The sequence below is a fragment of the Manis pentadactyla genome, chromosome 5 (assembly GCF_030020395.1).
Source record: "Manis pentadactyla isolate mManPen7 chromosome 5, mManPen7.hap1, whole genome shotgun sequence".
Classification (NCBI taxonomy): domain Eukaryota; kingdom Metazoa; phylum Chordata; class Mammalia; order Pholidota; family Manidae; genus Manis; species Manis pentadactyla.
Window position 1 is genome coordinate 159,182,159 of NC_080023.1, and position 13,643 is coordinate 159,195,801.

Sequence of the window (13,643 nt, forward strand, 5' to 3'; positions counted from 1 at the left end):
GTTTATAAAAGAAGACATAAACCCTTGAGGTAAATCTTGAACCAATTCAGTTTCCTTAGCTTTCAAGGGACTGAGTGGACTAGGAAACAACAAATACTATCTGAGGCCTCCTTTAAAATTCCTGAAACCTGCCTTCCCTGGCCATAGGGCAGATTTAGATTAATTTCCTGCTGCCAGCCAATGGCCTACAAGTTGAAGTGAAGGGATATGGGTGAACTCAATAGGCAACTTCTAAAGAGAAGTGTTGAAGAGATGATGGGCTGGCAGTGGTGCCCAGTGGGTTGAGAAGTAGAAGATGTAATATGCCATATTTTGCCTTTTTACACCTCTGGATGGTCTTGACATAGATGAGCATTGATGAACTACATCAGTGATCCGTGGACTGGCTGCATCACTGTCATTTGGGGGAGCTCTTAACAGTGATTTCAGGATCCTACCTCTGCTGATTCTTTAGGAGGTCTGGAGTGTGCTAAGAGAATCTTATGGTTAAGAAATTCCCCAGGTGATTTTAATACACTATTCCGCCCCACTTCATTTTTAATTTGTAGAGTATTTCTCATTTTCCTTCCTTTAGCATGGAGTTGTCAACAGATGCACTATTGCTATTTTGGGCCAGATAATTCTTTGTTATGGGAGCTGTCCTATAAATAGACATTTAGCATCTTTGGCCTCTACCCAATAGATACCACTAGCAGCCCACCATTGGTGCTAACAAAAATGTCTCCAGACATTGCCAAATGTCCCTTGGAGGGCAAAATCACCCCTATGAGAACCACTGTTTTAGAACAAGGGACTTTTCTTGTTGAGGCCAATAAAAAGCCCAGGTATTAAATTTGGTAATTAGTGAGGAGGAAAGAACCTTCTGGTCAGATGATTTTTTTCTGGAATGGCTGTATTCTCTTCTTAAGAGAAGGATATTTTCACTTTCATTTATTAATTATACCTAATTTTTATTTCATTTTTTTAAAGGTTTGTACTTTTTATACCATTTGTAATTAAAAAATCACATACTTATCTAATGTCTCTCACTAACCAGACAGTAAACTCTGACACAGTGTTTTCTGTTTACTTTCAGTAAACAAATGTAGTTTAATAATTGTTTTGCTAGGGAGGGAGCTAAGGGCTTTACTTGGATTATCTCACTCATCACAACCATCATGATTATCCCTACTTTATAGATGAAGAAACTGAAACAGTGAGGTTGAGAAATTTGTCCAAGGCCCAGGCAGGATTTGAACCCAAATCTGTCTAACTTGAAAGTGTGGATTTTAACTGCAGTGACTTATTCCCAAGTTTATTCTGAGCCTGAACTTGATTTTTCAGACACTTCAAAGCTAACTGATTTTTCTGAAGATTTATTTTGAAATGACCTTTTGTTTCCTTCATTATAGCTAATGATTAGTATGTATTTCAGATTTTGAAGAATGTGGAATCTTCCAGAAATGTTCAGCCACATTTCCTGGAATTTTTGCTCTCCCTTGGCTGGTCAGTAGATGTGGGCAAACACCCTGGTTGGACTGGGCATGTTTCTACCAGTTGGTCTATTAACAATTGCAATGACAGTGAAGGATCCGAACAAGGTAAAATTCGTGATCGTCATTTATTTTTTCTTGTTTTTGTTGCTCTTGAATTTTCCCCTTTACTATACTATGAGTTTGTAGCTTTATTAAATACACAAACAAACAGAGATATAAAATGGAAAAGTCTCCTTTCCCTAATCCTAGTGCTCACAGATCACTTAGTAATAGTTCTTGGTATGTTCTTCTAGATATTTTCTGTGTATGTGGAAAAAAATTTTAAATATGTATATACATAAAAATTGTATACGTATATAAATGTTATATACATATGTGAGAGTTAATATAAAATTAATGGCTGAATTATCATAGGCCAGTAAGTTCCTTTTTTATGATGTTAAGTAAATTCCATTTTCTATAATAATATAATAATAAATTTAGGTTATCTATTGCAAACAATACAATTACCTAACAAGTATATTTTATCAAATAAATAGTTTTCTATTAACAGGTATATTTTATAGACTTTAAAGCTATGAATAAAGGTTCCATTCTCAGGATAGTAGATAAAAACCTTTGTAGTGAACAGCTGACTATCTCTGAGAGATTCATTCCTATCTCTACAAATCCTGCTGAGGAACTATAATCAGGATAACAAGTACCACAGCGAGTATGAATTCACACTTAAGACTTTGCCCCACCTAGCTACTGTTCTTTGTTCTGAGGGCTCCTGAAGTCCCTGGAAAATTAGTATTATCTCTCTGAAGTAGGTAATGCCTGAATCCAGGGCTTTAAGTTAACAGAGTTCTTCTGTAACAAAATTAGACTCTCAAAGTTTCCTGTTAAGTACTGTTGTGACTTGCGACTGGTAGTTTTTTAAAATATCAACCAAAATCAAATCAAAGTGTTTGGGGATTTATAATATTAAATGTTCTAATTTAATTTCCATATATCCTTTAATATGTGCTTGAATATATTTATAGACTAAATCCCTGTAAGTATATAATTGATAAATATGTGCACATTTTTTCAATTTGATAAATGTATTAGTTGGATCCTTATGGTTCGGTAACAGAAAACCTGATAAACTGGCTCAGATTTTGAAGGTCATTTATTGCCTCATTAACTGAAAGTTCTAGAGATTAGTATACATTTTTGTTGTCATCTCATCAGCACTCTTGTTCAGTTTCTCTTCCTTTTCCATGTGTTGGCTTTGTCCCCGGCTTAGCTTTTCTCATAGTGCACAAAGGCAGTTCCAGGCTTTATATTCACATACCACATTAGCTTGAAGTGGAGAGATTAGTTGGGTCTCAGAACCTCCCTACTCTCAAAATCCTGAGATACACAGTGATTGAGCCACCCTGAACCTGTCATGGTGACAAGAGAGATGGGATGACCCTGATAGAGAGGTACAGACAAGGTAGAGCTGGTGTGAAGGGTGAATCCCATTCACCATTCGTGCCTGCTACAGAGTTGAGGGTGAAGTGTGTTGGAGCAGGACCACAGCCATCTACTGCAGTAGATACAAAGTGCCTTCCCACTTTAAACTAGGAGTCAGCAAACTACAGCCCATGCCTGTCTTTGTCTTTTTTTTATTGGAACTCAGCACACTCTTTTATGTGTTGTCTATGATTGCTTTTGTGCTACAATGGCGGACTTGAGTAGTCATGGCAGAGACCACATGGCCTGTAAAGCCTTTTTACTCTCTGAGCCTTTATAGAAAAAGTTTGCTAACTTCTGGTCTAAACTTCATATCTGTTGCATTGTTACCATTAGATATCTTCCAATCTGTTACGTGAGAAGTTTTCTATGATTAATTATGATTGAGTTTCAGCATCTTTTCCTATTTTCATTTCTTTCCTGAGAACTACTTGTTCGTTTCCTCTTCCCAATCTTTTGTCAGGTTGTTGGTCTTTTGTATATTTCTAGTACAACATGGTTTTCATTTTAACTGAGTACTATATTAGCTCTCAGGACTGTTAATTTTGTTAATTCAATCTTGCTGACTTAAAACAGATACTATTATAAAACTGCCTGTACCTTTTCATGTTATGTCACTGACCATTGGGGAAGGTGGAGCAGGAGCAGAGCTAAGGAGTAGTAGAGAGAGACAAAGGTCAGAAACACCTTGAGAGCAAGAATACACACACACAGGTACCTGCCCCAGCTCCCTTCAGACGGACTGTCATGGTAGTCTTCCTTTTGATTATTACCTCTTCCAAAAAGACTGTTCCCTTAACCTGCCACAGGTAGATGAGCCAGAGGCCCTGCTAATCAGAAGTGGTCTGATTTAGAGTGGTTTCAGAAACTATGAAATTAAGATTTTATAATTTAAAGTTAGTGTAATGGTACTTAATGAGTGCTTACAGGTTATTCCTCTTACACACTAATTGATTCTTCTTGGAAACATACCTTCTACTTATTATCACTTTATTAACCAGTGAAAATTTTATGAAGCAGGATGATAGTGAATTTTTCATAATTTTTAGAGCAGTAATGTAGTGTTTTTCGTTTCTAGATGAAGTGATTCCCTGCGAAGACATTGGGGCCAGCATTTTCAATGGACAGAAGAAGGTGCTGTATTATGCTGATGCCCTTACGGAAATAGCTTTTGTAGTCCCTTCTCCTGTGGAGTCCTTAAGTAAGATGATTTTCTGTATGATGTTGTAGAAGATATTTTTGTATTCCCTGGTTTAGCATTATTGCATTGGGAGAAATTCTGAAGTCATCTAAGGTATTCTTCAGCTTCTAAGGCATGATAGCTTTTAGGTTATGCAAAGGTATGGGGTTAAGGAGCTTAAGGAAAATAGTTAAAGAAAGCAGAGCTAACCCTCCAATAATAATTTTCAAATAGCTAAGGAGACCCACATCAACTCCTTTGTTTTTAATTTAATCAATCTGTAGAAATCCTGTTTTCTAGTTTATTCATTTCTTTCTCTAATTATGAGTGAGCCCCCACCCACTTACCTATTTCCATATGAAAGCTTTATGTAGAACCCCAGAGAATCCTGCATTTGAAAGTTTTTCACAGTAGCATCTGGCTGATCTTCTAACACCAAGTAGAAGAAACTTCAGCAGCCTAGAAAAGATGGCGATCAAGCCTGTTGTCCTTAAGGATCAGGAGTGATTATTACTTCTGAGTCTAAACTCACAGCCTTATTTTGCCTAGAATATTGCTTCTTGCCAATTAAGCCTGTTTCTTTGTACCTGACAAGGCAGTAAGTAGAAAACCTCACTTTATTCATTCATATCACCCAGAGAATGGGATGTTACACATCACACTTACAGTCTCATCTCCTGGCTAATGACCAGGAGCCTTATACTTGGACCCTTGATTTCCATCTCATACTGCAGGGCCAGTTGTGTTCCTGACAAGAGGGACCTTCCCTGGTCTAAGTCAGTATCCTAGCAGCTGTTTGCTTCTGTGTCAAGGATGTGATCTACCCCAATTCCAGAAGCCAGGTCACATTTGTCCTCTGTGGGCTGAATCTCCCTGCCTGGTGTCTCTCGTCCCACTTTCTTGCACCAGCCCAGTTCTCCCAGAGCTAGATCCTTGTTCCTGCACTGTGATTCCCACAGTTGGGTCTTTACTCCCTGTCATGAAATCTCCTCTGTGCCAATTTTGCCCTGCTGCAAAGCTCAGTCTCCTCCTGTTTCTTGAGATTTGTCTTTGTTTTTGGTTTTTATACCTCTTTCTGTGCTTGTCTCCAACAAGGTGATTGCTTACTCACTGAGACCAGGTCCTTTGTAGCTTGGGGATGCCATGCTACATGATTGAAGATGTAAGCAAAATGATTCAGAGAATAACAGGTGGCCTTTATTGTATCCTACATCTGCAAAATCAAATATTTTCTAGTCCCACTTGTCCTGTGAGCAGGAGCTGGCAGACTGTGGCATACAGGTCAAATTCAGAACATGAAGAATGGTTTTTACATTTTTAAAGGGTTGTGAATAAAACACAAAGAAGAATATGCAGTGGAGCCAGCAAAGCCTAAGATATTTACTACCTGATCCTTTACAGAAAAAATTTGCCAACTTACTCTAGAAACAAGCTTTGCTTAAGTGACTTGAGCCTGTTAGTATAATTAGTGTAAATACCTATGTTCCAAAGGTATAGTAAGTGCTATAATTGATTTTTTGTCTTTACTCCATAGCTGATTCATTGGAAAGTAACATCTCAGATCAAGATAGTGATTCAAATATGGATCTCATGCCAGGAATTCTGAAACAGCCATCCCTGACACTTGAGCTTTTCCCTAATCATACAGATAACCTTAACTCCTCACAGAGGGTAAGTCACTTTGTGAATATATCTCCAAAAATTTGTAGTACAATGGGAGTAATACTGGATGAAAAGCTTTTACTTTATCCTAGAGAGTAGTTATAGCAGTACTGACTGGTTAGTATGTAGTATTTTAAAATCATATTCTCACAATTTTATTTTTCTTTTCAGCTTGCAACAGATAGGTTATTTTAAGACAGCTTCTGTTGTTTTCCTTAATTTAGCCATCCTGGTACCATGCTTGGTTCTCTTACCCATTCCTTCTCAAGCCTAGGTTTTTATTTGGTCCCTGAAATAGCCACTAAAGCTGTATAGCCATGGCTATACATTCCACATCTTTAATCATGTAACATTGAACTGAAACAAGTCTGACTGTATACAAAAGATAGCATTTTGGAGAATAGCCCAGTGTATGAATAAACACAGTGAGACACATAGCAGCTACTGCAAGAAGAGAGCATCTTGCTTTTATGCTTTTCTCTTATTTTATCATTAGATGTTAGGTCTTTATCTGTGTTTTCCCCTCATGTTATCTCTTAATCTTTACTGGAAAGTGACTTAGTGAGTGATAGCAAGAGTATAGGATCAGTTCATAAATGTGAGATGATGATTCACAACATATAGTAAGAAAGATGAAGTGTAAACCTGACAGAAGCTATTCTTTCTTTGTACAGAATTTTAATTTGGCTCCTTCCATGGTGAAAATTGTTTTTAACATGTTAAATATACACTTAAAAGGGAATACAGGAGAGGTTTACACCTTTGAAATTGATTTAGGAAAAAAATCAAGTTGTAGAAGACCCTTGGAAGTAGACTGATTTTGAAAATCAGGAGTTGCTATATTTAAAAAGGTTTCACAGAGTACAGTTTGGTATCGGAGATGAACAAACCAGTGTTGGATGGTGATGCAGGATTTTAGCCAGATCTGATAGCGGTGATTAGCTGCCGCTGCAGTAATTTTCTGAATACCAACATACGTATCCCTTAAAATCCAAAAACTCTTAGAGCACCTTGTTTTTATTTATCACTTATTCTTTGCAGACTACTAAGAAATTTAAAAAAGGAAAATAATACCATTATTTCAATAGATGCAAAAAAAGCAATTGACAGAAGTTCAACATTTCATTCACCAGAAAAACTTTCAGCAAACTGAATAGGAAGGAACTTCCTCAACCCAAAACAGAGCTCTACTGGAAACCTACAGCTAACATTATACGTATACCTCATTCTTGAATGCTTTCCCCCTGAATGGAGGATGAAGCAAGGACGTCTACTCTGGCCATTTCTTTTCAACGTTGTAGTGGAGGCCCAATACAGAGAAATAAAATGAGAAAAAGAAATAATGCATAAATATTGGAAAGGAAGAAATGAAGCTATGTATTTGCAGATGACATGAGTTTGTATGTAGAAAACCCTGAGGAACCTATTTTTAAAAATCTATTAGATTCATTGAGTGAGTTTATCAAGGTTGCAGGAAAAAATCATCACTGTGTTAGATAGAATTGTAAGTGACCCCCACTGACTTTTGCCCTTGTGTAATGTCCTCCTCTTGCATGTGGGTAGAACTTGTGAATATGACAAGCTATCCTGTGATTATGTTACCTTATCTGGGTAAAATTAAGGTTCCTTTGAGTTAATGGGGAGATAACCAATTAGGTTTGACCTAATCACAGGAGCCCTTTAAATCTACAGCTGGAAATCAGAGATGGAGAAAGTTAGAGACTCAAAGCTGATTAGGAGTCATGATGCCAAGAAAATAGTCTCTGGGTTGTGTGGCGGGGTGTTGCCAGTAGTTTAGGGAAGATTTCTTGTTGACAGTCATTTTTATGAATGCTGAAATGGAAATAGAAACAAGAATCTGGGGGAGTTGCCATGGTCTCTGGTCATCTGGTAAAGACAAGTATATTTCTGTGTTAATAAGGCAGTCTTATTTTTAAAAATTCACAAGTATGGGGTTCTCCATTCTCTACACATAGTTTTGCTTAGGGCATTAGCATAAACTCAACCCTGTTGCATGCCCTAAAAATTGTGGGGCTCAGAGGGTCAGTTTGCTAAAGGGGAGCCATTTAGTCCTGCTAGCCTTTCAAAGAGACATAAAGCCAATTTGGTGGACAGGGGAGCCAAAAGCAAACTGTGCTTGATAGCAGAGACCTAAGTCACTCTTTTTTGCTTTCTGCTGACAAGAGAAAGGAATTTTTTTGGCCTAGATTGCAGTGGGAAACATTTGGTCTGAGAACTAAGAATAACTTGCTGATGGGACATTTTAGAGATTAGGATCTCCAAGTAAATCGGTGATGTTGCAGTAATGCAGAAAGCATACTTACTGGCCATTGAGATAGGCTCAAATCCTTTTAAGCCCTCATTAAGACATTGCCTGAAAGTTTTATTCTAAAATTAATGTAATGTAAATTATAATAATTCAGTATTCTTTACCTTTTTTCTTTTTAAAATTTAAGGCCTTCATGCCTTTGTTCTAGGTTGAGACTTGATAAACAGAAGAGCCAAAGAAGAGCTTGTTTGCAAATGTAGTTCACACTTTTTTTCTTACGTGATTTCCCATGACCTGATATTTACACTGGACAGTTTGATGAATGTGTGTTTGGATAGTTTTATTAAGCCTGTTCTTTTTTTTTGGTCTTCTCTCTTCTCTGCTTTTCTCTCTGCCTGGTATAGCTCAGTCCCAGTTCCAGAATGAAGAAGCTGCCTCAGGGTCGCTCCGTGCCTCCCCTTGGACCGGAGACAAGAGTTTCTGTGGTCTGGGTGGAACGTTATGATGATATAGGTACTACGTTAAGACTTTATCTGTAACTAAAATTATAATAGAATGACAGTGACTTGCTAAATGTCTAAAGGAAGGGGCAGCATAGGCATGGTGTGGTGGCCAGGAGCTGGGATTGGAGTTCAGCAAGCCTGGGTTTGCATCTCACCAGCTCCACCACTCTTTAGGCCCTAGATTGCTCACTGGTGAAATGGAGACACTCATGGTATTTATTTCATAGTTGTGAAGATTTGATGAGATAAGTAGATATAAAGCCTTTAGCTATTCTTGGTATCCTAATTAATGGTTCAGAACCAGTTGGTCCCACTGCACATAGCTCCTAGTCACCCCAGGGCTCCTGAAAAGGCAAAGGAAGAGTACTTCCCTTGCCTTCTCTCCACTCTCCCTACTGTCTAGTTTTAGTGTAAAGATTAATTTGTCCTGAGGAATTCTGCTATGGATAAGTTTCTCATGATTGTTATGTAAGCAACATAAGAGCATTAGAAATGCATACTTAGCCCAAAATCTCAGCCTCAGGTGTTTGTGGGAAAATGTTATAGTTACTTTCCAAACAAACTGTCAAAGAACATAGATCATGTTTCCTACATACTCTCTGCTTAGATGAACTTAGCTAAAGTATGTATTGAGGGAGAATTTTTTTAATTTTGTAAGGAATTGTTAGGATTATATATTTTAAGATAGCACAATCCATATATTTGTTGCAAACTTCTTAAAAGAGATTAGGAAAGTAGATATCCTATAATTTATTTGGGAAAGGTGGAGAGATGTTCATTGTAATGCTGTTATTTTCTTCCAGAAAATTTTCCCCTCTCAGACCTGATGACAGAGATTAGTACTGGTGTGGAAACTACTGCAAATAGTAGCACGTCTCTGAGGTACAAACATTTTTTGTTGCTTGAAGTTTGTTAGCTTCTCTTTAAGCATAGAGAAACCTGTTTGTTATAATATGTTGATTGCAGTTTAATAAAAGAAACAAAGACATAGTGAAACAAAAGAGTTGAAGGCAATAAGAAAAAAACAATTATGGAAAAACATCAAATAAGTTGGTAAATAAATACACAGAGTAATCAAGTTACCAAGGATATTTAAATGGCATAATTAATTGCTCTTTTACATTTATCTGCAGCAAAAAGAAAAATGTAGTAGAGGTAATTAAGCATTAATGTAGACTGATAATAGAGTAGCAATATTAGAAATAATGGAGTTAAATTGGTCAGAACATTCTGGATAGATAGCAGTTAAAAAGTCCTAATAACATGAGCTATTTCGAAAAATATTTCTAAATAAAATGTAATGCTAACTTTGTTACAGTGTTAAGATTTTGTATTTTAAGCTGCCCATGCACAAAAAGGATAAAAGAGGGTAATACAATTCTAAGAACAGTAACAGTGTATCTGTATAGACTGTAGTTTCAAGGCTTTTGCTTGCTGTTTCTGGTTTAAACAAATACTTTAAAATAGTTCCAAGAAGTACAATTGTCATGTCCATTTTTAAAATGGGATGAAACAGGTTTATGGAGGTTATTCCTCAGCATCACATATCTATTAAATGAAGGAGAAAGTGTTCTGAACCCAGGCCTCTGACCTCAAATTGGGACCTCATCTTACACATCCCAGAACTACCCTTGATATCAAGCTAAACTTGATATATTAACTTTGAGTGAATTCCTTCTATTTGTGTGATTTGATTTGTATTCCATGTAAGATGAATTTATTATAACACTTAGATTATTGTTGTAGAAATGAAGTGAGTAAAGATGGTTTGACATTGCCATTTTTAAATTCTACAAGAGATTTCATTCTTAAAACTTACGTGTTTTTTATGCCAAAATATGTTAAAGCAAATTACAGATATCCTAACATACTTTATACACTACATATGCATCTCTAAAACTTAGGAACACTTTTCAACTAGATAACTATCACAATAATAAAATCAGTAACAATCCCTTAATTTCATCTAAAAACCAGTTTATATTAAAATTTCTCCATTTTCTCTAAAATACCCTTTACATAACGCTAGTTTGTTCAAACAAGATTGCACTGCAGGATCTCACTTCTGGTGTAAATTCTTTCAGTCTCTTTTAATCCAGTATCCTTTTTTTGTTCTTTTTTCCTCCATGACACTGACTTGCTGAAGAGACTAAAGTAGTCTTCATGAGGTAGACTTTTCAAGAACTAGTTTGGAGGAGAATTTTTAAGTGTCTTGTACTGTTTCTTGCTGTTTAATCTTTTTAGGTCAAAAGTGCTAATATAACTAGACTTTAAAATTTGTGTTTAATTGCTAGATTAGCAAAGTTTAGAATTTATCTTAGGTACAGAATTACTGTAGGATTGATTTTTATTTAATGTATTGAAAATTTACTCAGTGTTGCTTGGCCAGTACCACTTTACCTGTATAAAAAGAAAGCTCATTGTGTTGCAAAAAACACCTCCAAAAACAAAGCATGACAAGTAGCACCACAGAGTAACATGGGTACCTCTAGACGCATTGGCATATCCCAGACACATGATGTGTAACTCAGTCTTCTAAAGGTGTAGTTACAACCTTAGCACCCATTACCTGTTCAGAAGGCTTTTGGCCCTGCCAAGATAGGGCCATTTATCATCTCTGCTGAGGACTATACTTGCAGCTGCCCCAGACTAATGGCCACCTCAACGTCCTCCCACCTCTCCTGAAAAAAAATTCTATCAGGGTTCCCCGTAATGGGTCTAAGTTGTATTCGCACGTCTGCTCTGAGGTGCCAGCTTTGACTGCAGTGGAATTCCCTGCATTCTGAGCAGCCCCACTTTTGTTCCCTATATGAAGGAAGAATTAAGTGAAAGTCCCATAGCAAGTTGCTAGATTCATAGCTCTCCACAATAGATTTCTTTGGCCTTCCCTTCCACCCTATGTTCCTATTGATTTTCTAAGCATATTTTTTTAATCGAAGTATAGTTGATATGCAATATTATATTGGTTTCAGGTGTGCTATACAGTGACTCAACAATTACATACATTTCTAAATGCTCACTACAATAGTGTAGTTACCATCTGTCAACATATGAAGATACTACAGTATTACTGACTGTATTTCCTACGTTGTTGTATCTCTGTGACTAATTTATTTTATAACTGGAAGTTTGTCCAATTTTATCTTCATCTATTTGCCCATCCCTTACCAACATCCACCTATGTCCACCACCAGTCTGTTCTCTGTGTTTATGAGTCTGTGTCTGTTTTGTTTGTTCGTTCATTTGCTTTGTTTCTTAGATTTCCCCATATAAATGAAATCATATATTTGTCTTTCTTTATCTGACTTATTTCATCAGCATAATACCCTCTAGATCCCTCCACATTGTCACAAATGGCAGGCTTTCATTCTTTTTAAAGACTGAGTAATATTCCGTTGTATATATGTTGCTGCATCTTCTTTATTTATTCATCTATCAATGGATACTTAGGTTGCTTCCAGATTTTAGCTATTTTAAATAATGCTGCAAGAAACATAGGGGTGCATGTATCTTTTCAAAGTAGTGATTTTGTTTTCAGGTGAATTCCCAGAAGTGGAATTACTGGGCCATACAGTATTTCTGTTTTTAGCTTTTTGAGAAATTTCCATCCTGCTTTCCATAGTGGCTTTATCAGTTTATATTACCACCAACAGTCAACAAAGGTTCCCTTTTTTCCACATTCTCACCAACACTTGTTATTTCTTGTTATTGCATGTAGCTGTCGAGTTTTCCCAACACCGTTTACTAAAGAGACTCTTTCTCCATTGTATAGTATATTCTTGCCTCCTTTGCAAGATTTATTTCTGGCCTCTCTATTCTGTTCCATTGATCTATGGTGTCTGTTTTTGTGCCAGTACCAGTGCTGATTTTGTAGTATAGTTTGAAATCAGGGTGTGTGATACCTCCACCTTTGTTTTTCTTTCTGAAGATTGTTTTTGACTGTTTGGGGTCTTTTGTGCTTCCACATAAATTTAGGGATTATTTGCACTAGTTATGTGAAAAATGCCACTGGTATTTGATAGGGATAACATTAAATCTGTAGATTGCTTTGGGTAATGTGGCCATATTAACAACAATAATGTTTCCTAGCTATGAGCATGGAAAATCTTCCCATTTATTTGTGTTGTCTTCAACTTCTTTCAACAATGTCTTTGAGTTTTCAGAGTACAGGTCTTTTCACCTTCTTGGTTAATTTATTCCTAGGTATTTTATTCTTTTTGAGGCAATTGTAAATGGGATTGTCTTCTCAATTTCTGTTAGTTCATTATTGTATATAGAAATGCAACAGATTTCTGTACATTGATTTTGTGTCGTACAACTTTCCTGAATCCATTAATTAATTCTAATAGTTTTCATCATGTCATCTGCAAATAGTGACAGTTCTACTTCTTCCTTACCAATTTGGATGCCTTTTATTTCTTGTCTGATTGCTGTGGCTAGGGCTTACAGTACTGTGTTGAATAACAGTGGTGAGAACAGGCACCCTTGTCTCATTCCTGATTTGAGAGGAAAAGCTTCCAGCTTTTCACCACTTAGTATAATGTTAGCTATGTGTTTGTTGTGTATGGCCTTTATTATGTTGAGATACTTTCCCTCTATACCCACTGTTGAGAGTTTGTATCATGAATGGGTGTTGAATTTTGTCAAATGCTTTTCCAGCATCTGTTGAGATGATCGTATCGTTTTTTAATCTTTCCATTTGTTAATGTGGTATATCACATTGCAGATTTTTAACCATCCTTGCATCCCTAGACTAAATCCCACTTGGTTGTGGAAAATGATCCTTTTAGTGTAATTTTTAATTTGATTTGTTAATATTTTTTGAGGATTTTTGCATCTGTTCATTTAGGATATTGGTCTAGAATTTTTTTTTTTTGTCATGTCTTTGTCTGGTTTTGGTCTCAGTATGATGCTGACCTTGCAGTATGATTTTGGAAGCTTTTCTTCCTCTTCAGTTTTTTGGAATAGTTTGAGAAGGATAGGTGTTAACTCTTTAAATATTTGGTGGAGTTATTCTGTAAAGCCATCTGGAGTGTTTTGATTACTTATTCAATTTTGTTACTAGTAATCAG

The 13,643-nt window shown here is 36.5% G+C and overlaps 1 protein-coding gene across 6 annotated transcripts in view; it reads left to right on the forward strand.

The window, feature by feature from the left end:
* Positions 1-13,643, forward strand: part of RALGAPB (Ral GTPase activating protein non-catalytic subunit beta) — a 108,885-nt gene that overhangs the window by 89,818 nt on the left and 5,424 nt on the right. For all 6 annotated transcript variants that reach the window (XM_036902295.2, XM_036902297.2, XM_036902298.2 and 3 more), the window contains 5 exons: positions 1,415-1,580; positions 4,036-4,158; positions 5,672-5,808; positions 8,473-8,581; positions 9,375-9,453. In XM_036902295.2, the coding sequence (XP_036758190.2) occupies positions 1,415-1,580; positions 4,036-4,158; positions 5,672-5,808; positions 8,473-8,581; positions 9,375-9,453 (614 nt within the window). The remainder of the gene's footprint in view (positions 1-1,414; positions 1,581-4,035; positions 4,159-5,671; positions 5,809-8,472; positions 8,582-9,374; positions 9,454-13,643) is intronic.